The following is a 27,985-nucleotide window of genomic DNA, read 5'->3' as shown; positions in this document are numbered from 1 at the left end:
CCAGCTGTGTTCCTCTCAGGATTCCCCACCCCTGCTCTTTTGTCTGGTCTTGGCTCTGGGAGTGAGTGGCCTGAAGGGGCAGGGAGTACACAGGGTTGAGGCACATGTGGAAACACCCACTGACCTAGCTCAGAGGCCTCTGCCACGAACAGAGAAACAGGCCTGCTACCTACCCGGTCAGAGTGGGGGCAGAGCAGCCTCCTGTGAAGGATGTCTTCTTCCTTCTAAGTGAAATAAAGCAGCGAGAACAGGGAGGTCTGTTTTTAATGAGCATCTTTAAAAGCCTTTGCAACAGCAAACACAGCCCGGAAACCCACACTGATGGCAACAGGGCTCTCTCGCTTCCAGATGACCCTGCAAAACAGAAATGGTGCTGCTAAATCAGGAGTGTGGCTTTTTCCCACCTCATATTTAAAAATGCCAACCTTCAAAATCACTTCAGAAATCCTGCCTGAAAAATGTGTGATGGCCCTCACGGCGTAGCCTGGTTTGACGATGAAGGGGGCAGGAAAGCGCCCAATCCAAATGCGACGAGGGAAACTGCCCCCACCCTTTCCAGAAGCAGTGGGAAAGCCCTTCTACTCCCGCCGCCGAAGACACAAGGAAAAGGCCACCTGCAGGAGCACACAGGAATTCTGCAGCCTGAGAGCAGGCTCTTGATACTAACGGATCCCACCGCATTTCCCTGGCTCTCTCTTTCCTCCAGAACTACTCAACTTCCATTCTCTTGATCCATGTCACTAGATTAAGAAGACTGATGTCTCTCCCTGCCACGGACATGCCAGACAAACCCTGGGCCTCTCTTCACATTCCCTAAAGTAGTGTCAGGAAAATGAAACACTTGCACGGAACTTCTCTGCAGCATCTCTGTTTGGTTTCTTTCACACCCTGGGCGGAGGAACCAGTGCTTCTTTTCACAGGAGTAAAGAAGCCTCTGACTGTAAGTGAGGTTAACACCCACCCCGAGGCTGGATGCTTTCTGTTCTCTCTCAACAGCTGAGCATCAGGATTTTGCTCATTAAGCCGCTTTCTTCTCCTTAATTAGCTGCATGTGAATCTTGTTGGGAAGTCTTGGATCCGTGAAATAGTCTGGGATAAGAATTAAAAAGAAGAAATCATCTAAACCCAAGGGAAAAAGACTAGGCGAGAGCTCACTCTGCTAAAAAGCCAGGAAGGCTCTGTCTTAGCAGGACTGTTACTGGTGGTCCTGCTTTACAATGTAATATGAGATGCCACAGCAAATCCCAAGGTCACTGTCTTCCCTGCCCCCGCACCACCCCCACCCCCCCCACCCAGAAGTTCTGAGCCTCCAGCTCCAGCGTTCCCAGCAAGGGCTGACAGGGCGGCCCCTGTCCCCTCCACACCGCCCTGCCGCTGGCCTGTCAGCTTGCTGACGCACAGGGAGCCATGAGAGGGCTGAGGGAGTTTCTGGCTTTCTGCTCCAGGCCCATCTTGGGGCCCAAATAAATACCAAGTGTTATTCTTGTCTCAGCTAGGCCTGCTGGCTCCTGTCTCTGAGACATCACGCCCTCTCTGAGAATATCCTCTCAGAGGAGAGCCAGGCTCTTGCAGGATGACGACAGAAGAGGATTTTTATATACCCAGCATAACGTGAATCAGAGGCAGCATCTGCTGTGACAGCAAAGACATACTTAGATTCAGTCAGAGATGGTTTGAGGCTGTAATCGCAGGGCTAAAAGGACCCAAGAAATCATCGAGCCCCGCCCCTTCCCTTTAAATACCATTGACCTCAAGCCATCTCAGGGCAGCGGAGCCCATTAGAATCACCTGGGGAGCCTTTAAAACTGTGGATGCCCGGCCCCACCCCAGACTAATTAAATAAAAACCTCTGGGGGTGGGCCTGGGCATCAGTATTTTTTCTTAATTCCCCAGATTATTTTAATGTGCAGCCAGGGTTGAGAACCCTGCTTTAAGATTCCCAGGGTAAGAGCTGCCAATCTGTTCCTTAGGGAATCTCAAAATTCTTAACAATCTTTACCACGAGGAAGTTCTGCCTCGTTTCTTACCTGTCCTCATTTTGAGGAAATGACATTGAGGAAAGAGCCTTTTGAAAAAAGCTCCCTTGGGAGACACTGGATAAAGAAGCACCCCAGACTCTGCAGGGAGAATCCTGGGATTGTCCGAGTCTAAATTCACAGTAACACTCGTGGTGCTCGTTTATCAAACGCCCAAAATGGACGCTGCCTTACTCACCTGCAGCAAATTCTTGAATGTTGTCTGGTCTTTTCAAAAACATTTCTCTGGAAAACATCAAGGGATAAGGGGAGGAGGTAAAGCAGGTCCTGCACTGTCGGGGCAGATGACCCGAGACACACCCGTCCTGGCAGGCGGAAAGCCAGAGGACTCCTGCCAAGGACCCTTTCCTTCGTGATTTTCCTTCTAGTCAGGATCTGAGGCCAGGAGCAAGACATTCTAAATGGCAAGAAGCCTAGGGAATGCTCACCTCACAAGACAGCAAGTGCTGCAGCCAAGTGAAGCTTGCCATTCACTCCACAAACATTTCACAGAACCAGAGACCAGGCCCAGGCCAGGCGGCAAGTTGAAGAGCTCGCTGCCTCCTCCTCGAGGGACTCACGTGTGGTGGGACAGATGTGCAACCCACCACCCTCCAAGGAAGTGTAACCAGGAATCGCCACGGGTCGGGGGGAGGGCACAGTAAATCACGCTGAGAGGACGGACTTGAGATGGTTGTTGGCCCTGCATACAGTGGACACTGGGACAAAACCCACGGCGCCGGTGCCACTGGGAATCTGAAACTGCCTTATAGCCCACCGACTTTTATAGCTCATAAAGCTCGTTCATAAACATTATCTCACTCTACACTCTGTGAAACAGCAATGACTGTGCCCCATTTTACACATGAAGAAAGCAAGCTTTCAAAAGGTTGACCATTTGCCCAAGTTCATAAAGCAAGTAAATAAAGGAGAGGAAGCCCAGGTCTTGTGGTTCCAAGGCCAGTGCTCTACAACATGGCCTTGTGGCCGTGGCTGCCCTGCCCCACCGGCATGGAAGGCCCTCCCTGCCCAGGAGGCCCCTGCCTCCCAAGCTTCAAGAATTTTGCTTCCCTTCTTCTCCTTCAATTCAATTTGAGAATTGTTGAGCACAAATTCTGTGTAAGTCACTATATAAGATATGAGGGATTGATTTTAAAAAGATAAGCCCCACCTCAAAGGAATTACAGTCAAGTGAAAGGAAATGGGTAAGTTCCCAAATGTCCAAAAGGCCAAGTAACCTCCAGGTAGTGCTACGGGAGGGTACGAAATAGCGTGCTGGGAGATCACAGGAGAGAGAGTGATTCCTTACCGCAAGACCCCCGAATCCTCACAGAGCAGCTGGCGTTTGAGAGCGCCCTTGAGGTACACACGGGACGAGGGCTGAGGGACAAGAGCCTTCCAGACCAAGGAGCAGCAGGAATAAAGGCCCCAAAATTAAAGGGAACTGCCCATGTCCTATTGACAGTGAACTCCAGAGGGTAGGAACTGGGTCGTATCCACCTTTGTTTCCCCAGGGTCTAGAAGAGCACTCAAGGAGTGTCAGTGCCCCTGCAGAGGGCGGTGGAATGATCAGAGAGGTCCAGTCTGGCTGGAGTGGGGGCATGTGCAGGGAGTAGTGGGAAGTGAAGGAGGCCCTAGTATGGAGGGCCTTGAAGACCAGGGAGAGACATTCATACTCAGTTCAAGAGACAATGGTGGGGGGACTTCCCTGGTGGCACAGTGGATAAGAATCCGCCAGCCAATGCAGGGGACACGGGTTTGAGCCCTGGTCCGGGAAGATCCCACATGCCGTGGAGCAACTAAGCCCATGCACCACAACTACTGAGCCTGCACTCTAGAGCCCGCGAGCCACAGCTACTCAGCCGGTGTGCCACAACTACTGAAGCCTGCGTGCCTAGAGCCCGTGTTCCGCAACAAGAGAAGCCACCACAATGAGAAGCCCATGCACCACAACTAGAGAAAGCCCACGCACAGCAAGGAAAACCCATCACAGCCAAAAATAAATAAATAAATAAATAGTTTAAAAAAGAGAGAGACAATGGGGGGACTTCCCTGGTGGCGCGGTGGTTAAGAATCCGCCTGCCAATGCAGGGGACACAGGTTCGAGCCCTGGTCCGGGAAGATCTCACATGCCGCAGAGCAACTAAGCCCATGTGCCACAACTACTGAGCCTGCGCTCCAGAGCCTGCGAGCCACAATTACTGTACCCGAGTGCCACAACTACTGAAGCCCATGGGCCTAGAGACCGTGCTCCGCAACAAGACAAGCCACCACAATGAGAAGCCCGCACACCACAACGAAGACCCAACGTGGCCAAAAATAAATAAACATATTTATATTTTAAAAAAAGAGAGAGACGGGCTTCCCTGGTAGCGCAGCAGTTGAGAGTCCGCCTGCTAGTGCAGGGGACACGGGTTTGAGCCCTGGTCCGGGAAGGTCCCACATGCCGCGGAGCAACTAAGCCCATGCACCACCTCAATGAAGAGTAGCCCCCGCTCGCCACAACTGGAGAAAGCCCACCTGCAGCAACAAAGACCCAACGCAGCCAAAAATAAATAAAAATAAAATTAAAAAAAAAAAAGAGACAATGGATAAACAAAGCGTGGTAGAGTCACACAGTGGAATACTACACAGCAATGAGAATGGAGGATCTAAGATACTGCTGGGGCTTCCCTGGTGGCGCAGTGGTTGAGAATCCGCCTGCCGATGCAGGGGACGCAGGTTCGGGCCCCGGTCTGGGAAGATCACAAATGTCGCGGAGCGGCTGGACCCGTGAGCCATGGCCGCTGAGCCTGCGCGTTCGGAGCCTGTGCTCCGCAGCGGGAGAGGCCACAACAGTGAGAGGCTCGCGTACCGCAAAAAAAAAAAAGATACTGCTGAGCAAAAGAAGCCAGGCACAAAAGAGCACATATTGTGGAATTCCATTTGTATAAAGTACACAAAAAGTCAAAATGAATCTGTGTAATTAGAAGTCAGGATACTGGCTAACTTTTTGGAGGAAGTGACTGAAAGGGGCCACAAAGGGTCTGAGGTGCTAGTCAGGTTCTAGTTCTTGATCTGGACGCTAGTATCATGTGTGTTCTCAGCTTGTGAAAGTTCAACCAGTTTAGGATATGCCACTTGTCTGTACTTTATATTTCAATAGAATGTTTTAAAAAAAAAAAAAAAAAGGCAATATTGTGGATCCACTGAAGATTTTTCCAGCCAAGGAATGATATGATCTGTGCTATGGTTTGGGAAGATTCATCTTGCCTGGCTGTTTACAAAAACACCTAATAAAACCTGTCTACAATTTCACACTTTGTTATCATATCTCCAGCCTAAAACCTGAGATCTCTGGATGCCTAAAATAAGTTAGATCCCTATTTCTAACATTTTTCGGTTCTAAAATTCAAGGCATTAAGAGTTCCATATACTGTATATATGAGTATAGACTGGAGAGTTGTAGCTGAATGGCCATAAATCATTAGGATCTGCAAAACCCAAGTGGTGAGCTTGCCTCCCAACAAAAACAGAGTGGGGCTTCTCATGGCTTGCAGTGAGTGTACAGCAGAGACCCGCAGACAGGTGAGGACAGGCATGCTGCCCAGGATTCTGTCCCCTCTTCTCCCTTCCTCTTTTCTCACAGGAAGGACCATCTGAAGCATCCAATGCAGACGAGGGGCTGATTCTGGTTCACTCTGGTATTATCCAAAGGAAATAACAATCACACCAAAAAGAAAACCAAAAGCAAACCCTCAAAGTTCAAACACTTTCTCTCCCCTCTCCCCTCCCCCTCAGAAAGAGAAAGGCCTAAAAGGCGCCAGGAGGATTTCACAGAGGAGCTTCCAGGACAGCAAAAGGAGAAGCCTGGTGGCCTACCTGGCCCAGGGAAGGGGATGATAAGGAAGGAAAGGGAAGATGCCTAGAGCTGTCCTTGCAGACACCCATCTCCTCCTGGAAACTGTTCCTGGGCAGAGAAGCAGGGCCACCCCTGCCACGTGACTAAAACAACACCCTCTTTATTCACCACCCCCAAGGGCTCTAATCCTTTTGTTTGTGAACATTGCAAATGGTGAGTTAATTCAGGTTTTAACATCTATCCCCAATCTCGCTGCTGGAATCATTCCTAACTTGGATTGCAAGCTCCCCAGGATAGGAAAGATGTCATCCTTTATCTCCCCTTAGAAGAAAAGGTACAGAAAGTGATGGCCTGATCTCCAAGGCTGACACTGACAGAGGACCCCTAAACTATCTTTTGCCCAAGCCTTAAGCCTGGCCCAAAAAAACCAAACCTCACAGACAGGTTTCCATTTTCCCTTTCCCCTTCCCCTATCTGCCCTCTGAGAATCAGCTGCCACTTTGAAGAACAATGAAGCATGGAAAAAAGACACCCCTCCAGGCCTACTTTTAAAAAGACAAAGGAGAGCCCTACCTCTGGCTCCCCAGCTCCTGTGTGCTTACGGTGCAACACAGTGGAAAAACCAGGGGTTTGGATTCTGGTTCAGCAATCTGGGGGAGGTATTTCACCTGTAAAATGGAAATGATAATAAACTATCTTTGTAGAGTTGCTAGGAGGATCAGCAAAAATGTACCAAAATGTCATACACTGTGGGCCCTGGGGACACAAACATGGCTCCACCAGCTTAGAGCTTTGGTCCAGGGAGAGAAAGAAAATGCAATTATACAATGTGGTAACTGCTAATGTAGGAAACCAACAGCAGTGCCTGGAAATGGAAGCCATTATTATTTAAATCGTGCCTATCTGTTTGTAGCCAAACAGTATTCGACATAGCTCTATTGTTTTCATCCATTGATGCTCCATGATTTTTTTTCCCTCAGTTCTTTGCTTTTCATCCTATTAGGAACATTTTCACTCAAGCAAATGCCATGCTGAAAGGCAGTGTGGGGGAAGGAAAAAGGTGCTCCAAGACATGGTGGAAAATGGTTTTCTTTTCCCCATGACTTACAAGGGAGTGGCTTCCAACCCTTGGGAGTCTTTCCACACCAATGTTCTCAGGTAGAGAAAGGCCAGACGTCTGAATTTTTTTTAAGTTCTAGTGACCTTGTTAAAGGCCTCTGATAGAGAATAGGGTTCTACACCCAATGGCTGTCTGCTGAGTTTCTCAATGCCAAATTCCCTCTTCCAAGTGTTGGAAGGTATGTATTTATCTTTAGAGCTAAAGTGAATGCATATTAATATTTTTGAGAATTTTGAGATAACTGAAGGAAACCTCTAGAGATAACAAGAAAACCCTGGGTGCCACAGACCCCGGTGCTAGAAAATATTCAATCTCAGGATATTTTCTAAACTTCAGACCCTAAAGGAAGCAACAAGTAGTGTTTAAAGAAAGAGGTCACTCACACTCATCTATCCCCAACGAGATTTCCACTATTTGCTCAAGGCCAGTCTGAAAACCACCTACCTGAAGAAACCACTTATGAGCAACTCCACTTCTTTGTGGGTCCTTAGGTACTTTTCATTAGTAATCCGAGTCTGAATCTGGAGGGGAAGAGCAAAAGGTCATGCTTCATGAGGAGAAAGATTTCAGGGCTCAAGCCCTGGAGGTGTGGGGGGCTTGGGGAAACAACCTGCGCACTTAACCCGAGTCTCTTCCCAGGACGTTTGAACATTTAAGTCATCTGTCTTCTTACAGATCAACATCTTCAATGCTGCCTCCGGCTCAGGCTTAGGGGCCTTAACTAAGGTTGGGTCTCTACCGTTGGGAAGTTCTTGTTTGTATCTAAGTTGAAGTATCCGGCAGTCATTTCGGTCCATTTCTCTGGCCCATCCCTGTTTAAGTTTTTTTCTGGACTTTCAGGCGCCTGTTGAGCTCTGTTCAGGGCTCCAGAAGCCTAGGGTCCGCCGGGTGTGTCCCCACCCACCAGCCTTTCGCCCCTTTATCTGGGAACAGGCTCCACGTCCCTTTTCTCTGGGGCCCTTACCCAGGGGGAGCTGCACTCTAATGGAGGCGGGGGTCAGGGGCCGCACCCACCTTGAAGCCGCGCAGCTTCTCCAGCTGCTCGGGACTCAGCGCCTCGGGGTACAGCCCTTGAATCCCGCCCGGCAGGGTCGCCATCTTGTCGCGGTCGTCAAGGCGACGGGAGGCGGGGCTGGTGAGGACCCACCCCCGGCCTGGCCCCGCCCTCTCCAGAAGGGGGCGGGGCTGAGGGAAGCAAATAGGGGGCCGCTCTGAAGCCGAGGAGTAAGCTCAGGAGGGTGTCTAAAGGATCCCATTCCCCAGATTTGGGGACTGAATTCCCAGCTTGACTGCATATGAAAATTAGCCCTTTTTGACCCCACCCAACCTCAAATAGTTTTTTCTTTAGCTCTAGAGCATAACTGGAAAAGGGATTCCTAAGGCAGAGTCTCCCAGAATCTGGTTCCTGACTCTCTCATTTAAAGCCTAGTAGTAGGGAAGGAAAATCTAGGCTTCTTCCCTTTCCACCGGCCCGGGAGCCAAACCCTTCCATCCTTCAAGTGCAGACACTTGACCCTGAAGTCTTGGATTCTTAACACAACATGAAAGCACCCCATAGGATGGAATGAACCGAGTTCTACAAAGGAAGGAATGTTCTCAGACTAAAAATGCTGGAAAGGACCTGGGGACATGCTGCCAGAAGTTTCCCCTCTTGGACTGACTTTCTTGTGTAGATTAACTGCTCCTTATAAATTCTAAATCATGTCTCCCACTCCCAGTGGAGTAGGGGAGGGGAAAGGCAGTTGGTCTTCAAGATGTGTTCTTCTGCTATCTAATTAAGAAGAGAACGTGAGACAGAAAGTCAGAGAGCTGAAAATAGCACCTAGAAAGGGCAGGAGGCTGTCTGACAATACACGCAAGTGCTGAATTTCTACACCTTCTCTGAGATCATGAGCAGCAGAGACCTTGTGAGAGGCAGAGAAGAGCCCAAAAGGAGGCAGTCTTTTCAGATTTGAGAAAACTGCCCAAGGAGCAAGGAAAGAGCTTAACAAGCCCAGCATTAGGCCATGGCCTGGGAGGGGGTCTCTCTGCCATCTGCCTCTCGGAAAAGACTGAGGAGGGAATTCGCCGGCAGTCCAGTGATTAGCACTCCATGCTTTCACTGCTGGGGCTGGGTTCAATCCCTGGTCAGGGAAGTAAGATCCCGCAAGCTGCACAACATGGCCAAAAAAATAAAGACTGAGGAAAAGAAGTGAAAATGTTGGCAGTTCCCAAGCCAGGAAAAACACCTCAAGAGGTAAATTAAATAGTGGGCTACAAACCTCTTCTCAGAAACCCCATCTGGGTAGTAATCATTTTGATTGTTTTTTAGGAGCGAGAGCTATAATGAGAGGTAGATAAGCTGCCATCTGTCAGAAGTGATTTTTTTAGGCAGGAGCAGAGGTTAATCAGAGGTGATAGTTCCTGTTGGCTAAGACCTGTCTCTTCCCACCCCTCCACCCCCCAGAGAAGCTAGTGTTGGAACCTCTAAGTTGCACCATCCAATGTGGTCACCATGAGCCACCTGTGGCTATTAAGCACTTGAAATTTGCTGAAAGTGTCAGATGAGCTGTAAGTATAAATCACTCACTGGATTTTGAAGACTTGGTATTTTAAAATGTAAATATCTCTAATAATCCTTACATTGATTACATGTTGAATATTTTGGATATATCATATAAACTCGTTGAATAATACATTGAATATACTGGTTAAATAAAATATATTATTAAAAGTCATTTCACTTTTTCTTTTCACTTTTTTAATGTGGCTACTAGAAATTTTTAAATTATATATACAGCTTGCATTACAGTAAATGGTGCTGGTCTGGACTGTCAAATCTACACACACACACAGAGGCATATACATGCACAATTCCCTCCATCCCCCACCCCCATGCATAAAATAATTAATGTCTTCCTTCTGCTAAGCTATGATCTTCTTGTGATTTGAGAATCAGTCAAGCCTTTCTTGACTGACCACATCCCATGGCCCAAACCCCAAATACACATATGTGTAAATGATAGAGGCTACTTTTCTTTTTTTAACAGCACCTCAGTTCTCACTATTGTAAATTGTGTTGGCCTTTCTTACCTCTCCACTTGAGGTAGAAGCCACTCGAGGGAAGGAAGATTATATAATCAATTCTTTGTACACTCTCACAGATTCTGCTACAGAAGTCTTCACTCTGTTTTCAATTAGTGAGGCCAGCAAGTATTTGATGACTAGCCATTCTGCCCACACATACCATCACTACATTTTGACCTTTCTGAAAAGTACCCCAATTATTTAGCATGTCTCGTTTCCTAAGAATCTAAAACCAGGAGTGAGCTCTCTCTTTATAAAGTCAATAATCTTTTAATGTAGGGCATCTTAACATTGAGTGCAGAGAATAAGAAAGAGGGTGAGCTTGGGGATGGTGGGCAGAGAAAGTACCTTGGAGGAACCTAGTTGGAAGCCTCACCTCCTCCAGGAGAGCAATTCCCTGGTATGCGCCTCTGGGTCATTTTTCCCCCCAGTCTTCACCCCACAGGGCTTCCCTCCCCTACAACCTGAAGGACAACAGAGAGGTGCCCACAGTCGCCCAGCAAGGAGGGCCTGAAGAGAGCTCCCACATCTTCTCTCCTAAACCCCACCTCTCCTCTCAGACTGAAGCCTTCCGTCCGGGGACCACAAACTAAGCGAAGGATTGGAGGCGTTTTGCTGCCTGCAGCTGTCTCCTCAATTGCTGACTGGGAGGAGGAGTGAGGGGAGCTCATTATAATTCATTTTTGTGAATGTTTAATATTTCAATTAATATGATTAGCCCCAAGCCTGAATGAGCAGCAAGGCGGCAGATCTGCTGACAAGACACAGAGTAATGAGATCAACAGGGCCATGGGGTCTTCCTAGGCTCCATCCTCAGAGGGCGTGATCTGTTTAGCATCTCCATAAATACCAAGATCAGATTAGGAGGCAAGGGAAGGAGCAGTGGGGGTGGGGAGATGGGTGGAAAGTCACTTTCCAGATGTATTTGCACTCTTGACTCCCTGGCACTGCCATCGCATATTCTGACCACCCTGCACTGGGTCCTCTTCCATCTCCCCCTACCCACCCCTTTTAGAGGACCCTATTGGGAGCACCTGGACATCCGTACCATGAAGTGTAATCACGTCTACACATACACACACACACACACACACACTCACACTCAAACATACATACCTGTCAGAATGTGGCTTCAGGCCACAGAAATGATGCTAGGGAAGGATGGATGGTGGTGAATGGAGAATCAAGCAGTAGAAGGAAGGATAGCTCTCACCCAGGGCTCAAATGAAGACACAAGAGGAAGAAAGGCCAGGCTCAACCACTCCCCCCATTCCCAAGAGGAGATTTGACAGGGAAGTTAAACGCATGGACTTTGAACCACACTGTCCGGGCTCCACTCTCAGCTATACCTCTTTCCAGTGTGTGACCTTAAGCAAGTCATTTAATCTCTCTGTGCCTTGGTTTCCTCATCTTTACTCGAAGATAACAATAGAACCTACATCATAGGGTGGTGCTAAGGGTTAAACAAGTTAGTAAATATAAAGCACTTAAACAATGCCTATGACACGGACCAACACCGTAAGAGCCATCTAAGTGATAGTACTATTAATTCCCTTCCAGAAGAAAAGCCTGCCTGTCCAGAGAGCTGAGGCAGGGCTGCTGGGATTCAGGTGGGACAGATTTCAGAGATACCAGCACCACTGTGGAGACATCAGTCCCATTCTGGGGTGAAGAAGGGGTGACAGGAGGCAAGGAGTTCCACAAAAGCTGTGAGCCCAGGTCGGTAAGCACCTGATGGCAGGCAAGGGCTGCCCCGTCCAAGAGGCTTGATGCCAGCAGATACTCCCTGCATTGAGGGGGAGCTGTGAGTGAGCCCAGTGTACAGAGGGGTCAAGCTCCCTCAACATCACAGGGCAAACTGATCATCTGTAGAAGTTTAACTGTTTAGGGGAGTAATGGCCCCCAAATATGCTTCCCCCATCCCTCTTTGTTACCTGACTCAATTAGAAAGTCCCAGTCAGGGAACATAACTGGGGTGGGGGAGAGGGGAGAAGCAGAAGGAAGGAATTTTGGGGTTTCCTCTGCCCTAAAGGGGAACTTGCCAGCTGTGATTCTGCCCATGGAAGGAATCAGGAATCTACTCTCATCAGAGGCTCTTGGCATTGACTACTTATTCGAGAAATATTTGTTAAGCTCCTACTACGTGTGAACAAGACACTGTGCTGGACACTGAACAGTAAAAGCTGAATTAAACAGTGTCCTGGTCTTCAAACAGCTTCCAAGTGCGAGCTCCCGCTGTCACCACTGCTGCCTCCCTGCCCACGCACTTATACACACAAACGCCCCAGAGGGCGAGAAGGGGGCGTCGGCAAATGCCAGCAAGATCGAGTTTTTCTTGGTTCCCTTTCTGGAAAACACAGTTCCCTCTCTGCACTCATCTCACCCTGCTCTCTCTTCCACAGCCCCCTTTCCATCTTTCTCTCTGGGTCCCTTCTGCCCTTTCCCCCAGGCTCTGCGACCTGCTTCCCTCCCCAGCTACACCCTTCTCCCCACCCGCCCCTAATCTGCCCAGCCACCTCTATGCCATCTTCTTTTCCCTGTTTTCTTCCCTTGGCTCCCCACTCAGTCTCCCCAGATGCCAGCTCCTCTCTCTTCCTCCCCCCTGCTCCCCTCTCCTGGGTCTTCTCTTCCAGCACCGGGGACAGCTCCAGCCCCCGGAACAATGGACCCCACCTTAGGGCTCCTCTATAAATTCTCCATCTTAGTGCCTTGCCCAACTCGTGATTAGGGAGTAAGATGGGGGAAGGGTTATTATCAACAGGACCAGCTGCTCTTCTGGGGGTGGGAAGGGAGTCAGGGAGGAAGGAGATAGGAAGAGGGCGTGGCTCTTGTCTGGATTGTGCGTCCCTCTCCAGGGTAGAGAATTTGTCCTCCACCCCTGAGACTGACATCACTGATGTCAGGGGAAAGGAGGTGGGAGTGGGGAGGGGGGTGTGGAGGGGGGAGGTTTTTGTTGAGGAGAGCGCGGCCGGAGAGCAGAGCTCCGGGACCCAGGTGACCGGGAAAGCAGGCAGCCCCAGCGGCGGGAGCAGCCAGCAGCAGCCCAGGCCCGGGGACCGGGGTGGGGGTGGGAGGGGGGCTGAGGGGAGGACCTGAAGGGAGGCGGCAGGGCCAAAGGGACCCCCGGCGCCCTGCCGCCATCAGAGATCAAGCATCTGGCATCAGGGATCTTCGGACCCAGCAGAAGGATCAGCCACAGGGGAGGTGTCCTCCCAGGGAAGCCAACGAGAGCTCCACCTGCCCCACATCAGGAGAGCCCCCCCCCCCCCCAACGCTGCTGGCAACCATACCAGGACCCTAACCCCTCAGCCTGCAACCCAATCACCCTCCTCAGGCCCTTTCCTCCACCTCCAGCTCTAATCTCAACCCCCAGTTCCCAGCGCCCCTGCTACCACCCTAACCCTCCAGGTCTTGGCCACACTGCCCCCCATCCTGGGATATCTGCCAGATCTCTGGGAGGGAGATCGTTTGCTTGGGCTATGCCCCATGGTGGCATGACAGTGCCTGCCTAGACCCCTGACCCCGAGCCCTCAACTCCCTGGGCCTCCTTTGTGTGAAGAGCGGCCCCTCTGCTCAGCACTGTGGTTGAGGCCAAAGGGAAAGCCAGCCCCGGCCACTTGACTCCTTGCTGGGCAGCTCCCCCTGGCCTTCGGGCCTCTCCCTGCTCCCCTCGGCCCCTTCTCCTGGGCCGCCCCAATGAAGGAACCGGATGCCATCAAGCTGTTTGTGGGGCAGATACCGAGGCATCTGGAGGAAAAGGACCTGAAACCCATCTTCGAACAGTTTGGTCGGATCTTCGAGCTGACTGTCATCAAGGACAAGTACACCGGGCTGCACAAGGGTGAGGGGTCAGGCCAGGCTGGAGAGGCTTCAGGGAGTGGGCTGGGAGGTTGGGAGGCTGGGAGGAGGTGGGGAAGCCAGGCTGGAGGGATGGAGTGGCTGGAGAAGGCTGATCTGGAAGGAAAAGAGTTCATGGGCTGGGGAGTGTGGATGGAGGAGCTAGAAGAGAACTCAGCTAGGGTGACCAGGGGACCCCAGGTGGAGGACCAAAGAGAGCCTCTCTGGGGGAAGAGTTGTCAAGGTGGCTGCAGAGATGTGGACCCCAAAGTTGAGGGGGATGATGTGGATGAACTCAAGGAAGGATGGAGGAACAAGAGAGCTGGTTTGAGAGATAAGGAGCTGGGCAGGGGTGTGTGTGTGGAGGGGGGCAGCACGCACAAGACTGAGAGTCTTAGTAGCCTCAGATACTATTGGGATGGGGGTTGGGACACAGGGTCAGGTGCTCAACCTGGAAAGAGTGGATGTTCGTGGAGTGGGCAGGGCAGCTCCAGAACTAAAGAGGGGGACCTGGGAAACAGTGTAGGACAGAGATTGGTAAAGATCTGGGAAGCGTAGGGACTCGAAAGTTAAGGGAGCTGGGGGTGAAAGAGGATGTGCCTCAGGCCAAAGGGCTGTGCAGCTAAGCAGGGTCAGGCCTGGGGTCAGGCCTTGGAAAGCCCCAGACACTGGGAGTCAGAGGGGCCATGCTGCCTCCCCCTCCACCGGCCCAGGGACTCCAGCTCCCCACTCTTCCCTTTCCTTCTCTAGTCAGCTCTCCACCCTCCACCTGCCTCCCATGGAGCTGGAGAGAGAGGAGGAAATAGAGAAAATGGGAGAGGAGAGGGCTGATGATGACCAAGATGGAGGGAGGTGGAGGTAAAGGAGAAAGGGGAAAGGAGACCAGCTAAGGAAGACAGAAAACCACACTACACGTACTTGTCTGGAGATCACATGCCCCTTCTCCTCCCCCCACACAAAGCCCCAGCTCCCACAGCCCAGGCGTTCTCCCTCTTCCATCACCCCACCATGTAAGCCTCCTGGTCTCGGGGTCTCTGCCCTGTGCTCATCAGCCCAGAGACTCCGGGGACGAATGTGCACCCCCTCTCAGACACCTCCCCACCCCAGCAGGCAGAAGGTGGCAAGAAGGGACAAGCTTCCCAGTCCTCAGTTTCGTGGGGGGTAGGGGGCCTTTTAGGGAGGGGAGACCGGGGACTTACCCCCGACCCGGTCTCTCTGCCCCTGCCCCTCCTCAGGATGTGCCTTCCTGACATACTGTGCCCGCGATTCAGCCCTGAAGGCCCAGAGCGCCCTGCACGAACAGAAGACGCTTCCAGGGGTGAGTCCCGGCCTTTTCAAGGCCAGGGGGCTGAGAAGGGCCTTAGAAGGGGCACCACCTTCCCAAGACACTGAGCGTATTTTCCACCTCCTCTCCTCACCGGGAAGCCCCTACCTCCTGGTAGCACCCCGCCTCCTTGCTGAAGATGCACGCATGTCTTCTCACCAAGAGAGAAGGAAAACAGCGATGAGCAGAGTAGATATAACCCTTGCAAAGAGCAGAGGTAGCCCTTTCCCCACTTCCCAACCTGCCCCTGGGGCAGCACTTAGAGGAGGGACTTAGCTGGTTGGGAGGCATGGGGAGAAGACTTTGGACACCAAGTGCAGGGCCGAGTGAGCAGGAGGCACTCAGGCACTCTTTCTGGCTCTGGGGAGGAAATCTGCCTGTGAAACGGGGGAGGGGTGCCTGCGGCCCGAGATGGGCAACTGGTGCCTGCCCGCCTGGCATCTCTGTGCTGACTTCTGAGGTCGAACAGGCTCACCTCGCATCTCCCAGGAAAAGCCGCAGGAACAGTGCCACAGGGCATCAGGGTGGTCAGGGCCTGGTGGGCCTGGGCTGGGAGTAAGCCCTGTGGAGGGGGGCTGCGGGCAGCAGACAAGGGCAGGGGCAGCCATCAGTGTGGAAGATCAGGCCTGACCCCACCAAGTGTGCCCAGGGAGGCAGGGGGTGCCTCTGACGTGGCCTCCCTCCTGCAAGGTCAGAGCTCTTTGTCTTCTTCCCAGGCAGCCTTGCAGCTCATCCCAGGCCTGGGCTGGCACGGACAGGAATAAAGAATCTCAGACTGCCCCCCAGTTACCCATCCTGTGGGGAAAGGATGTGCCATTCCCTTTCTGTATCTATCGGCTTCTGCTGTCTTCCCTGGAAAGTACCTCTTGAGAGCTAACTCCACCCTTCCCTCCAGCCAACATTTGCTAAACACAGTCTGAGTGCTGGAGACACACCTGTCACGTCTTCTCCTTCCCTCGTGTGGGAATGGAGATGGAGCCCGATCCTCTAGCTCTTCCTGGGAGAGAAATAGACAAAACAGATGGGAAGGGCGGCGGGGGAGATCTAGGAAAAATAGAACTGTCTCCACCACTCCCAACTTCACACCCTCCATGGCTCTGTGACCCTCTGTGGCCCTCAACCCTAAATACCACTATAGGAAAGCAGATCTGCTGCCAGCTCCCCACCTTCACCCCACTATCTTATCCAGTCGGGGGCAAGGTAGCCCAGAACAGCCATCACCCACAGAGTTAAGGATCTGTGTATGTGTGAGCAGGCTCGGGCTCTAAGAAGCGTGTGTGTGTGTGTGTGTGTGTGTGTGTGTGTGTGTCTGGGCACATGAAGCCCTGTTCCCATCACATGACCTCACAACTCTCCTCTCCCTTTCCTCTGGGGAGGCCCCCCACAAATCAACAGTTTTCATTTCCATTGCCGTTTCTCTGCCTTTTTCTGTTGTCTCCTATCTCTCAGAGCCCCTGTGGAAACCAGAGAGGGACAAGGGAGAAGGTAGAAAGCAGGGGTACTGGAGTGGGGACATGGGTGAGAGAGACGGCGTCGGGTGCACAGGAGTCCCAGGGCCATCTGTGCCAGCTGGGGGCTTCTGCCCTGGCTCTGTCCCCCTCCAGCTGCCTGTGTGGCTCAGGCAGGGCTACGCCCTGGGTGTGGAAAGGCGCTGCCTCTTCTTCCTGAGGTAATAAGGTCCAGGGTGGGAGGCGAGTGAGAAGGGAGCCCCAGTTAATAATTGTCGAGCCTTGCCCCAAGCTCCCAGGTGAGGTTGAGTCCTCCACTTTGGCCCTTGCCCCAGGGGACAGAATCCAGAGGCACCTGACAGAGCCTTTAGTAGGAAATGAGGGGTTCTATCCTCCAAGGGGCCCCCCGTGCTGGGGGTTTGGGGGAGATGTCTATAACCAAGCTCTGCCTGACCCTTTGTGCCCCCAGATCTTTTCTCAGCCACCTGCCTTTCTGGCAGCAGTGTTTCCCCTCAGACAGTCATTGAGTGTGAGTGTGTGTGTGTGTGTGTGTGTCCAGTGTGCCAGCTCTTGCACAACTGTGTTGGGAAGTTCCTCCTCCTGTCTAATCTCCATGCCCTCTGACTGCAGGTTCTTTCTTTAATGGGGGCATTTACCCGCTCTCCTTTCTCCCCATCTTTGTCAGCTCAGAATCTGGAAGGTGCCACCATATTTGAGCGATGCTTCAGCCTGCAGAGAGAAAGAATGGGAGCTGGGCCTATGGCCATGGAACCCCATTTCCTTCTCTCTCCCCTAAGAGTTCCCAGGAGAGGCTCTGTCACAGGTCCCTGGATTCTTCCTAGGAGAGGGTGTGACCTCCTGGAGGTGGTGGTGTGAAGGACCCCTGTCTGGCCTGCGCTTCCCCCTCTACTTGGGCCAAAATCCCACTCCGGGGACATGGGTCCTCCCCGTCATCTTGCCTCTGGGCAGGTGGATTCTGGCTCCATGGAGAGGACCTATGTGTGGTCTGGGACACCGGACGCAAGTCTGGAGTCGGGAGTGGCAGGGCACCAGGGCTGTGCCCTCAGGAAAATTAGATCTGTAGGCATGGGGAGCTCTTCTTGGAAATGGGGTCTTAGCTATTGGTGAGAGGGACTTACTTACAAGTGATCATGTTGGTAGGGGCCTCAGGGATACTTGGTAGGAGTATAAATAGCCCCTTCTTCTTTGGGAGGCCCTGGGGAGGGCTTATCACCTGGCGGGTGGTAGCTAGGGAAAAGAGGCGCCCGGCGCCAGGTTGCCCGGTAAACAGGGCCCAGCTGGACTCAGGGGAGGAGGCAGGTAGGTGTGCCCGAGCTGAGCTAACAAAGGCCGAGCTTCCCACAGGAAGGGCCAGGCCAAGAAGGAGAGGCTGGGAACGGGGCACTGGGGGCCACTGAGGGAGGAGTCTGTGAGGGAGTGGGGAGAGCCTTCCGTCAACGTGGTCTGTGCTGTGGTCTGCGCACTTGTGTGTGTTTTTGTGCGAATCCATATCAGCTGTGGATACTTATTGATATGCTATTTTTGTGCCTGGGAGCCTTGCAGGGAGGGAACACCATCCTTTCTCCCTGGATCCCAGGTTCCCCATCCCCAACTAGAGCAACAGGTCCCCAGGGGCCTGTTGGGAAGGGGTTAGTGCCGAGCATAAGAATTCCCCGAAGCTGTGACTCCAATCCTACCTCTCCTGTAGTGGGAGCTGGGGGGCTGGCTGCTGACCTGCCTATAAGAGGACTTCCTGATGGCTTTGACCGGAGTATGGGAGAGAAGGGGAGTGAAGGACCAAGAGTCCTGAGTGTCTGACCCCCACCCCTTGCTACACACACACAAACTCACACACAAACTCACAAACTCACACACAAACTCACACGTGCTCCTGAGGAGATTGAACCTCCGATGGGATAATCCCAGATTGGTGGAGGATAAAGCTGGGGCAGATTGGCCGGAGGATTTGTGTGACTGTTCCCCCTCCACCACCCCCACCCCCACCCCCAGCTGCTCTCAGATCCAGAGATTGGGGGGGAGGGGTGGACAGGGAGGAAGTATTGGTTGAGGCGGGGCCTAGATTTGATCTGGGCTGAAAATACCTCACCTGCAGAGTCCAGCCAGACTGACTGGCATGGCGTGACACCTGGGAACAGGGTGCAGTGTGAGAAGGGTCAGGGGCAACTATGATTTCTGCACTTCTCTGTGTTAAGTGCTGACACACAAGACCTCAAGGCTAGAATACTTAGAGCTGAGGGGAACCTGACTCTAGATCGCCTGATCCAGCCCATTTTACAGATGAGGAAGCTGAGGCCTAGAGGAGAGAAATGACTTGTCCAAGGTCACCCAGCCAGTGAGTGGCAGAGCCAGTCCTCGAAGTCCAGTGCCTTTCCTGAGGGTAACTTTGGCCCCACCCTCAGAATTTGGATGAATGTTTTCTTCTGTTTACTTATTTTTTTGGTCACTAGAACTAGGGCTGCCCCACCATCAGATGAATGGGGTGGCCAGGTGTGGCCCCAGGGGTCAAAGCCTTCAACAGCAAAATATTTTCAGATGTGAAATACTGAGTCCTTCCCTCCCTCTCCAGTTCCTAAGATGCTCCCCACACTGGTTAAGGAAATCAACCTGCGGGAGTCATTCCCAAGTCCTCTTACCAGACAGGAACATGGAGTGGGGAACTGTCTGCATTTCCATTGGAGGCTGAACAAAGGGAGATGCTGCAGGAGTAGGGAGAGGGTAGAGCTCAGGAGGACTTCCGGGTACCCGGAGAATCGCGAAAGAGCACAGGACAGCATTTCCTCCTTTAGAGCTGTCTTGGCGGTGAGACATCAAGGATTTGATCTAGAGGAGGAAGGCAGGAGCTTGGACAGTATGGCCCCTGCAGGGCCTGCTCAGCGCCTCCCTCCAGAATCAGGAAGCTCTCCTGGGCCCCTCCCCCACCTCCCAGCCCCCACCAAATCCTCCACCCCCAGCATACCCTGTTCCCACCCCGCCTCCCCACTCCTTCTCCGGGTGTGTGGAGCAGCAGAAGTGATGACGTCACCATGGTCGCCTGGGCGACGGGGACGGATAAATCAGGCTGAGTGGGCGGTTGCCATGGCGCGCATTCTCCCGTTGCCACGGAGACTGGGCATCTGCTCCCTTTGTGCTGCCCGAGTGCCTTCCCCCTGGGGTCAAGGGGTGTAGGGGGGCAGAAGGAGAGGCAAACACACCTCTAGGGGTCAGAAGGAAGTCAGGGCATCTGTGGGGTCTCCATCAGTCTAGAGTCTTCCTTGGGGCTGCTTGAGGGGGTGGCCTCTGTTGCTCCTACTTTGTAGAACTGAGGCAGCTTTTGCTGAACAGCCCTTAGTTGGGCTCTAACTCAGGACCCGGCTCCTATGGGCAGCCCCACTCTCCCCCTAAGGAGGGCAGCACCTCTCCCCGGCCAAATCATCTGGGGCCCTACCTGAGCTTAGAGTCGTGCCCCAGGAGCATCCTCCTCTACATTCTCTCCTTCCACTACCTCTAATCCCCTCAGGTCCAATCCTAAACAAGATTAAGCCCCATCCCTCCCTTCCCATCAGCACTTCAGAGGGCTGGGCCTGGGGCTTACTCCCTCTAGCCTCTCCATAGGTCCTGGCCTGGGAAGGGCTCCTGGGGTGGTCAGAGGAGGTTCCCAGCAGTTGCTTTCTCTTCTTTCCTTTAGATGAACAGGCCGATCCAGGTCAAGCCAGCCGACAGCGAGAGCCGAGGAGGTAGGTTCTGTACCTTGGGACTCAATACTTTTCCCTCAAGCCGCAGGCCTAAGACTTGGAGTAGCTGAGGGGCAGGCTTTCTGAGGAAGAAAGTCTGAGAATTCTGAAGGGTTCCCAGTCAAGATGGGCATAGGAGTCAGGGTGGCCAGAGGGGATGTGATCCAGCCCATTGCAGAGACGGCAAGACTGAGGCCCAGAGTGGAGTGCAAGTCAGTCCTTCAGAACTGGTATGCACAGTCTATGTATCTGCAGCCCATCCCCCAACCATCCCTTCTTTCATGCCCTAGAGCCATCGGTCAGGGGTGAGGGGAGTTCCAGGCAAGAGCTGAAGGCAAAGGGGAGGGGTCTCTCTGCCCGTTCCAAGCTGGAGCAGGGCTGGGAAAGCAGCCTGGAGGCCCTGAACCTGCCCCTCCTCCTGTGCCCTACCCGCCAGAAGACCGGAAGCTCTTTGTGGGGATGCTAGGGAAGCAGCAGACAGATGAGGACGTCCGGAAGATGTTCGAGCCTTTCGGGACCATAGACGAGTGCACTGTGCTCCGGGGCCCAGACGGCACCAGCAAAGGTAGCCCACCGATACCCCTTCCCCGCCGGGCACTCCGCCTTCCTGCCCCTCCCCCACTGGTTCCGTGGGCAATGGGGACTGTCGGGGCCCTCAAGGGTGGGCACTCACCCCTTCCTCCTCCCTCTTGAACTCTCCAGGCTGCGCCTTCGTGAAGTTCCAGACTCACGCCGAGGCCCAGGCAGCCATCAACACCCTTCACAGCAGCCGGACCCTGCCGGTGAGTCCCGTTGCCCCAGCCTTCAGGCCTCTTCCAGCCTGGCTGGGCCCACGCCAGACCCTGGCTCAGAGGGCGCAGTCCGTTTTGGATAGGGTCTTTACTATCCAGAATGGACTGCCTATCATTGAATGACTATTATTCAAAAAGAATTTTCTGGCAGAAGAATCAAACCTCTTAGGGACAGCTTCCCCTTTCCAATAACATCTCCCAGCGCCTCCTCTCCTGCCTCCTCCAGCCCTCAGCCCTGGTCACCTCTCACCTCTTCTCCCTCCTTCCCATATCGCATCCCCCCCCCCCCAGCCTCCCCGCCTCACTGGCTGGGCATCGGGACACTTGCTTAGAGGCCCCACGTGCCCTCTGCACATTCATCCTGCTGCCCCACACATTAGCAGTGGGTCAGCTGACTGATCTCGCAGAGGGCTCCCCCAGCAGAACAAACCTCTCAAAAGGAACTAGCTAGCTCCCAAGGAGGTGAGCTTCCTATAACTCAAGGTTCTCCAGCAGAGGCTGGGCAAGCACTTAGCAGGGACCTGGGCGAGAGGACGCAGCATCAGATAGAGAACTGCGTTCCAGACCCTAGGATTCCACAACAGTCCTTGCAAATGTTCCAGGCTGGTTTTTATTTGGCATAGGCTGGTATGAAACTTTAAGGCTGCATCCCTGAGCACACCGTGAGGACTGGGATGTGGCAGCATGGGGTGAGGTAAGGGGGTGGGGTAGCTACCAGGCAAGACGAGCTTGAGGTTAAACGTCTGCTGTGGCTTGATCCACCCTGGGGAGGATTTCCGGCTCAGAATCTTCATGGAGAAGCCAGGACTGCCCTTTGCATTCTGGGAGCACTTTCCCTTTCCCAGCACATTCCTCTACGTTTTTTAGTCTTTTGTACAGTCTGGCACAGGGGGAGGGTGGGATGAAAGTCTCCCCGCTTTGACATAGGCACAATGATGGCTGCCCTCCCAAAGAGGCCAAGCCATGCGTGGTGGAACTGAGGCCAGGTCGTGAGGGCTCTGGGGAAGAGAGACCCCAACTCTGTCCCTCTGACCACATGGGGGGCCGGTGCCCAGGGTGCCTCGTCCAGCCTGGTGGTGAAGTTTGCTGACACGGAGAAGGAGCGAGGTCTCCGCCGAATGCAGCAGGTGGCCACCCAGCTGGGCATGTTCAGCCCCATCGCCCTCCAGTTCGGAGCCTACAGCGCCTACACCCAGGCCGTGAGTACTGCCCTCACGCCCCCCAACCCCTCCTCCCCGTGCTGGGCTGGGCCCATCCCCGCGCTCTCCAGCGTCCTGCCCCCCCGCCCCCACCACCAATGCCCAGGGCCAGGGTTGGGAGGGGAGCCAGGCCAGGGTGCAGGGGGGCTGGCCCCACTCTCCTCTCTTCCCCTGTCCCCAGCTGATGCAGCAGCAGGCGGCCCTGGTAGCGGCTCACAGTGCCTACCTCAGCCCCATGGCCACCATGGCTGCCGTGCAGATGCAGCACATGGCCGCCATCAATGCCAATGGCCTCATCGCCACCCCCATCACCCCATCCTCAGGTAAGGTCCAGGCAGGGCTGGGCTGGGTGTGAGTGGGGCAGGTCAGGGGAGCTACCGCGTGGTGGGGGAGGGGAGGGGGGCACAGGGCATCACTCAAGGAAGCCATGGCGGCTGGGAGGGGTTCAGGGGTCAGAGAGTAGCCTGCTTCCTCTCCTCTGCCCTCAGACTTGTTGACTGCTTCTCTGCACTTGTGTGTACGTGTGCGTCTGCTTCTCTGTTCTGTCTCTGCCGCTTTCTCTTCCCCAGGAACCAGCACCCCTCCTGCCATCGCTGCCACGCCCGTCTCTGCAATCCCTGCTGCCCTGGGCGTCAACGGCTACAGCCCGGTGCCCACCCAGCCCACTGGGCAGCCTGCCCCTGATGCTCTGTATCCCAACGGGGTTCACCCCTACCCAGGTGGGGTTCTCTGCCTACCCACCCCTCTCCCCAGCAACCGCCCCAGCTATTGCTCTCACTGCCGGCAGGCATGACACACCTTCCCTCTCCAGGCTGTGGGGTGATAACGGCACTTTCTCCTGCTGTCACCCTGGGCAGGGATGTTCCTTCCTGGTCTCAGCCAGGGAAGCTGAGGCACAGAGAGGCGAAGTGAGTTCGTCCAGGGTTGCACAGCCAGTCACAGACTCAAGTCTTGCTAACGCCAGGCTCTCCCCTCTCCCTACGGCTCTGTGCATTTCCACCCTCTCATTTCACATCCCATGCTCTCCCATGAGGCTCTCCTCCCCACCTGCCTGGCCTCTGCTCCAAAAGGCACTGGTGGGGCTCCCAGCAGCATCCCAGCCCCACCCTCACGGTCAGTGCTGCTCTCCCCAGCCCAGAGCCCCGCGGCCCCCGTGGACCCCCTGCAGCAGGCCTACGCGGGGATGCAGCACTATACAGGTGAGGAGCCCCAGCGCAGGCCCCGGCCTGGGTGGAAGGGTTTGGTAAGAGCAAAAGAGGCCCAGAAGTTGGGCCTGGGCTTTGTGCTGTCTGCCAGCCACCCCATCAGACTTCCCAGCAGGCCATACCTGTGAGGACACGCCTTTACGGGCACGGTCTGGGGCAGCTCCCCCTATGACACCTCTCAGCCCTGTCCACTCCATTGGCCTGGGCGAGGGAGAGGGGGACTGGGGTGGCTGGGAGGGCCAAGTGGGGCAGGGGCCTCTCAGGAACCCCATTAGCTCTCTCTGTCCTCCCCCCGCAGCAGCCTACCCGGCAGCCTACAGCCTGGTGGCGCCCGCGTTCCCACAGCCTCCTGCCCTGGTGGCCCAGCAGCCTCCGCCTCCCCCCCAGCAGCAGCAGCAGCAGCAGCAGCAGCAGCAGCAGCAGCAACGGGAAGGTGCGGCCCGGGCGGGGAGTCCCAGCCAAGAGCCTTCAGGGCTGGGGTGCCCTTGCCGTGGGCTCCAAGGCCAGCTCTGGCCCCATGTGTGGGGATGAAACTGGGGGGAGCGGGGCAGGTGAGGTGGCTGGCGCCCTGGCCCACATGTTGGGGGCTGCCTTCCCCAGCCCCCTGCACCTTGGGTCTGTCTCCCAGTCCCTGAGCTCTTCCTTCCGTCTCCGCTGCCACCCAGGCCCTGATGGCTGCAACATCTTCATCTACCACCTGCCCCAGGAGTTCACTGACTCAGAGATCCTCCAGATGTTTGTCCCGTTTGGCCACGTCATCTCAGCCAAAGTCTTTGTTGACCGGGCCACCAATCAGAGCAAGTGTTTTGGTAAGAATATGATGATCTAAAAGATAAAATACAGCACATTTTGGCCAAACTCCAGATGAGGTCAAGATCTGATGCATTTGCAGGCACTTATGGTTGCAATGGACCCAGTAGTTGAAATCCAGATTGTCCAAGAGTCTGAAAGGACCAGTTTTTACACTCCTGACATCCCATACCAGCTGCTGCCCAGGCCCATCTCTTCCTCCAGAAAACCACATCTTTTCTCCTTAAGAACTGGTCAGATCCATGCTCTGTGAGGATTGGAAGAGGCTCGGGAACTGGGGAAGTTCAGTTGTCAAAAGGAAGGCTTAGGGAGCAGGGTTTAGCTGCCTTCACTCTTTGAAAGGCTGCTTCAGGGGAGAAAGGGGACGTGCTTGTCCTCTGGGCTTCAGAAGTCATTTAGGGTCCAGAGTGGAGGTTTCAAAAGGCAGGTTCTGAGCTACCCAGGCCAAGGAAGGGGCTGCCGCCGCTCAAAGAATGCTGAAAGGAATGTCCCAGGGTGTGTGAGAGGCTGGACTGGACTCATTCACTCAGCCTGTCAACCAACAACTACTTACCGAAAGCCTCCTGTGTGCTGGGCAGTTTTCTGGGCATTTGGGAGACCTGGAGGAAGTAGGGTAGTGACGGGAAAGCAAAGAGCAGGCCTCGGCCTAAGCACAGGACAGTGGGGCAGGGCGGGGGGGCCGGGGGGGTTGGTGCTGGGCCAGGCCTTATGCCCCTCTCACCTCAGGCTTTGTGAGTTTCGACAATCCGGCCAGTGCCCAGGCTGCCATCCAGGCCATGAACGGTTTCCAGATTGGCATGAAGCGCCTCAAAGTCCAGCTAAAGCGGCCTAAGGATGCCAACCGGCCCTACTGAGGGCCGCAGGTGGGTCCCGCTCCCGTCCTGTGACCTCTCCAGCCCCTTCACATGGCAGCCAGGGCCCTCACTTGGACTGCCCCGACCCCCTTTCCCACCACCCTCAGGGATGCCCACCCCTGACTCTGGGCACTTGAGGCAGGGATCTGGAGCAGCTTCCTCAGCTGTTTTTCAATCACCCAAGTCTCTCTCTCTTTCACTTTCTCTCTCTCACTCTCTCACACACACTCACACTGTGACCCCAGAGAGAGCCAGGTCTGTATATGTCTGTGTCCACTCCCTAGAACCTCCCCAATATCTGGTCTCGTTTGTCTGGTCAGTGTCCATGTGTCTTGTGTGTCTCTTTTTCTGGTTTTCCTTTAGGTTGGAATAGAATTAGGGGAGTAGGGTGTGGGGAATAGGGGGCTGGTTTAAGGTACTGGAGGGTCCTAGAATCACTGGCTTCTAGAGTATCTGTTGTCCTGAGAAGTGGGGACATCAGGTCCCGGTGCCCTGGACCCCAGGTGATTTCCCTCATGTGGCAGTAGACTCACGGGACAGGGGAGAGTACACAGAACAGACTGGGGGGAGTCCGAGTGTCAGGGCTCTGGGGAGCAGCTTTGGTTCAGGTGGAGGCAGCTGGAATGCTGGACTGCCTGTGAATTTCACTTCACAGGTCCCCTCCTCCCCACTGCCCGCCAGCCGCCAACCTCATGGCCACAGAGCTATGAGCTTTCATTACTTTTGTGTTGTTTAATCTCCTTTGGACCAAACCCCTGAAAAAAAAACAACCCAAGAACAATACCCACATTTTCTGTTTTTCCCCCTTTCCCCCCAACCCTGGCTGCTTAACTCCTCCCACCCTGGGGGCCCCCCAGCCCAGGGCCCGTGTCCATTGTCGGCCGAAGCCCCCATCCCCGGACCCCTGCTCCGGGCCCCTGTAAGTTGCATGGAACGAGCGTGTTGTCTTTGGAGCCGATTGTTTGTTATTTGGGGAGGGGGCCGCGGAGGGAAGCGCCCCCCAGCCCAGAGTCAGGGCCGGGGGCAGCTCGCGGGATGTGCTTGGTCAACAGTGGTTGGTGACTGTGGTCTGTGTTCCGTGCATTTCTCTCTCGCTTTCTTTGTTCCTTTCCAAAAAGGAATGAGAGCGCCCCCTAGGGGCTGGGGGGTCTCGCTCGCCCCCACGAGACTCCAGCCCTAAGTCCAGCCCTGGTTCCACCCTGGCCTGCTCTGCCGCCCTTTTGCGGATGCCCCCTTGCTCTTTTTCCAGGTGTCTGTCCCGACACTGCACCCTCCTCCTTTCTCTGAGTCACCTCTGCCTGCCTGTTTGTTGTCTCATTTCTTTGCCCCTCCTCCTCTAGTCCCTGTCTCCGTGATCTTCCATGTTCCTTCCCTCACGGGCTGTTTGAGTATTTCCTTCCTAATATCCTTTGGTTTCTTGTGTCATTCGCCCCTCCCTCCCGTCTCCTCCATCCCTGCCCCTTGTCGAATGGCTGGGGGGCCGGATGGTTCAGTTTGGACCGAGGCCTTTCTGATGACCTGCCTTCCTCAGCCGCCCTAGCTCCCTCTCCCCACCCAGGGCCTGGGACCTGCCTCAGCTGCCGTCTTCTCCACAGCTTCACCCACGTTTCCTTCCTTCACAGGCCTGGAGACACCAGAGGAAGGGGCGCCTCACCCCCTCGCCCCACGACTGGCCCCAGCCCTCTCTGCACATCCGCCCTGGGCCTTGATTGGGCTCTGGGGCAAACGCTGCTTCATGGCCCTGGGGGCACAGGACACCGGCCCACTCCCACCACCCCGCCTCCCCGAAGGGCCTGTTTCCTCCCAGGTGCCCTTTTGGCCTTTGTGAGGGAGCAAGGAACAGGCTCGAAGGCTCTGGGGTATCTGCCTTCTGCTGGGGCTCCTGTGACGGGCCTTCTGCGCCCAGCCTTCGCACTTGCCTCCCCCAGCAGCGGGCCTCTTCTACCTGTGCGGCCCGGGAGGGCAGCAGGGGCCTCCCACATGCTCCCTGCCCACCCTCGCCCCAGCCTCGCCCCCATATTCGGGGTTTCTCAGAAGCTGGTTGTCACACTCCCTGTGGCCACCCTCAGCTCGAGGTAGGATATCCCTGAACCCTGGGCTCCCAGCCCTAAAACTCACTGCCTCCCCCAAGGGCCCCCTCCAAGGAGAACGTGGAGGAGCCCTGAGGGCTGCCTCTCCGCCAGTCAGCCACAGAGACCCTCCTCCTTTCACGAGGAAAAGACCTCCCCCAAACCCCTAAAAATGTTTACAGTCTCTGCTGGCCCCTCCGTGTAAATAGCACTACCACCCGTGCGTTATCCAGCCCGGCCCAGCCCGGACGCTGCCATTTCTCTTTCTGGGGGTTTAGACAATGTTTCCCTTGGATTTTCTCTCTCTCTTGAGTTCTCCCTTTGCTTTGGGGGGTAATTGGGTATTTGGGAGGAGGGGTGTGGGGCGGGCTAAAGGGGTTTATTACCTGATCATTTTCTCTAGAAAGAGGTTTTAGGGAAGAGAAATGGGGTGGGGGTGGGAGTGGTCCGGGGAGAGTGGGGAGTCCGTTTCAGACACTTCTCTATGCTTAACTTATTTATTTATTGCATTTTACTTTTAAAGAGTTGGTCTTTTCTGTCTAAATAAAGAAAAAGTTTAAAAGCATCAAATAAGTGTCTTGGGAGGTTGAAGGTAGGGGATGGTGCACATCGGGGACGGGGTGGGAGGGACGTGAGGAGAGTGAGGTTTGGGAGAGAAAACTCTATCAGGAAGGC

General features: G+C 54.4%; 2 protein-coding genes across 4 annotated transcripts; one reads left to right on the top strand and one right to left on the bottom strand.

Annotated features, from left to right (window-relative positions):
• Positions 1 to 245: 245 nt before the first annotated feature.
• RIIAD1 (regulatory subunit of type II PKA R-subunit domain containing 1) lies at positions 246 to 15,420 on the bottom strand. 2 transcript variants are annotated; one of them, XM_032605344.1, is made up of 6 exons: positions 15,363 to 15,420; positions 7,991 to 8,161; positions 7,421 to 7,497; positions 2,215 to 2,261; positions 962 to 1,089; positions 246 to 354 (listed from the first exon to the last, which is right to left on the bottom strand). In XM_032605344.1, the coding sequence occupies exons 2-5, from the start codon at positions 8,072 to 8,074 to the stop codon at positions 1,019 to 1,021; spliced, it is 279 nt and encodes a 92-aa protein (XP_032461235.1). In that variant the 5' UTR covers positions 8,075 to 8,161; positions 15,363 to 15,420; the 3' UTR covers positions 246 to 354; positions 962 to 1,018. The 2 variants fall into 2 exon arrangements, with proteins under 2 accessions (XP_032461235.1, XP_032461244.1); XM_032605353.1 differs by having other exon boundaries at positions 15,298 to 15,409.
• CELF3 (CUGBP Elav-like family member 3) lies at positions 13,427 to 27,880 on the top strand. 2 transcript variants are annotated; one of them, XM_032605331.1, is made up of 13 exons: positions 13,427 to 13,883; positions 15,115 to 15,197; positions 20,337 to 20,385; positions 20,819 to 20,947; positions 21,085 to 21,164; positions 22,229 to 22,372; positions 22,554 to 22,695; positions 22,942 to 23,091; positions 23,506 to 23,571; positions 23,879 to 24,010; positions 24,243 to 24,386; positions 25,114 to 25,250; positions 26,864 to 27,880. In XM_032605331.1, exons 1-12 carry the CDS (start codon positions 13,739 to 13,741, stop codon positions 25,239 to 25,241), a joined length of 1,392 nt encoding a protein of 463 aa, XP_032461222.1. In that variant the 5' UTR covers positions 13,427 to 13,738; the 3' UTR covers positions 25,242 to 25,250; positions 26,864 to 27,880. The 2 variants fall into 2 exon arrangements, with proteins under 2 accessions (XP_032461222.1, XP_032461214.1); XM_032605323.1 differs by having other exon boundaries at positions 13,739 to 13,883; positions 23,876 to 24,010; positions 26,864 to 27,001.
• The last annotated feature ends 105 nt before the right edge of the window (positions 27,881 to 27,985 follow it).

This window comes from Phocoena sinus, chromosome 1, assembly GCF_008692025.1.
Source record: "Phocoena sinus isolate mPhoSin1 chromosome 1, mPhoSin1.pri, whole genome shotgun sequence".
Taxonomy (NCBI): Eukaryota; Metazoa; Chordata; class Mammalia; order Artiodactyla; family Phocoenidae; genus Phocoena; species Phocoena sinus.
The sequence above is the reverse complement of the archived record's forward strand: the minus strand, read 5'-3'. Positions and strand labels throughout refer to the sequence as shown.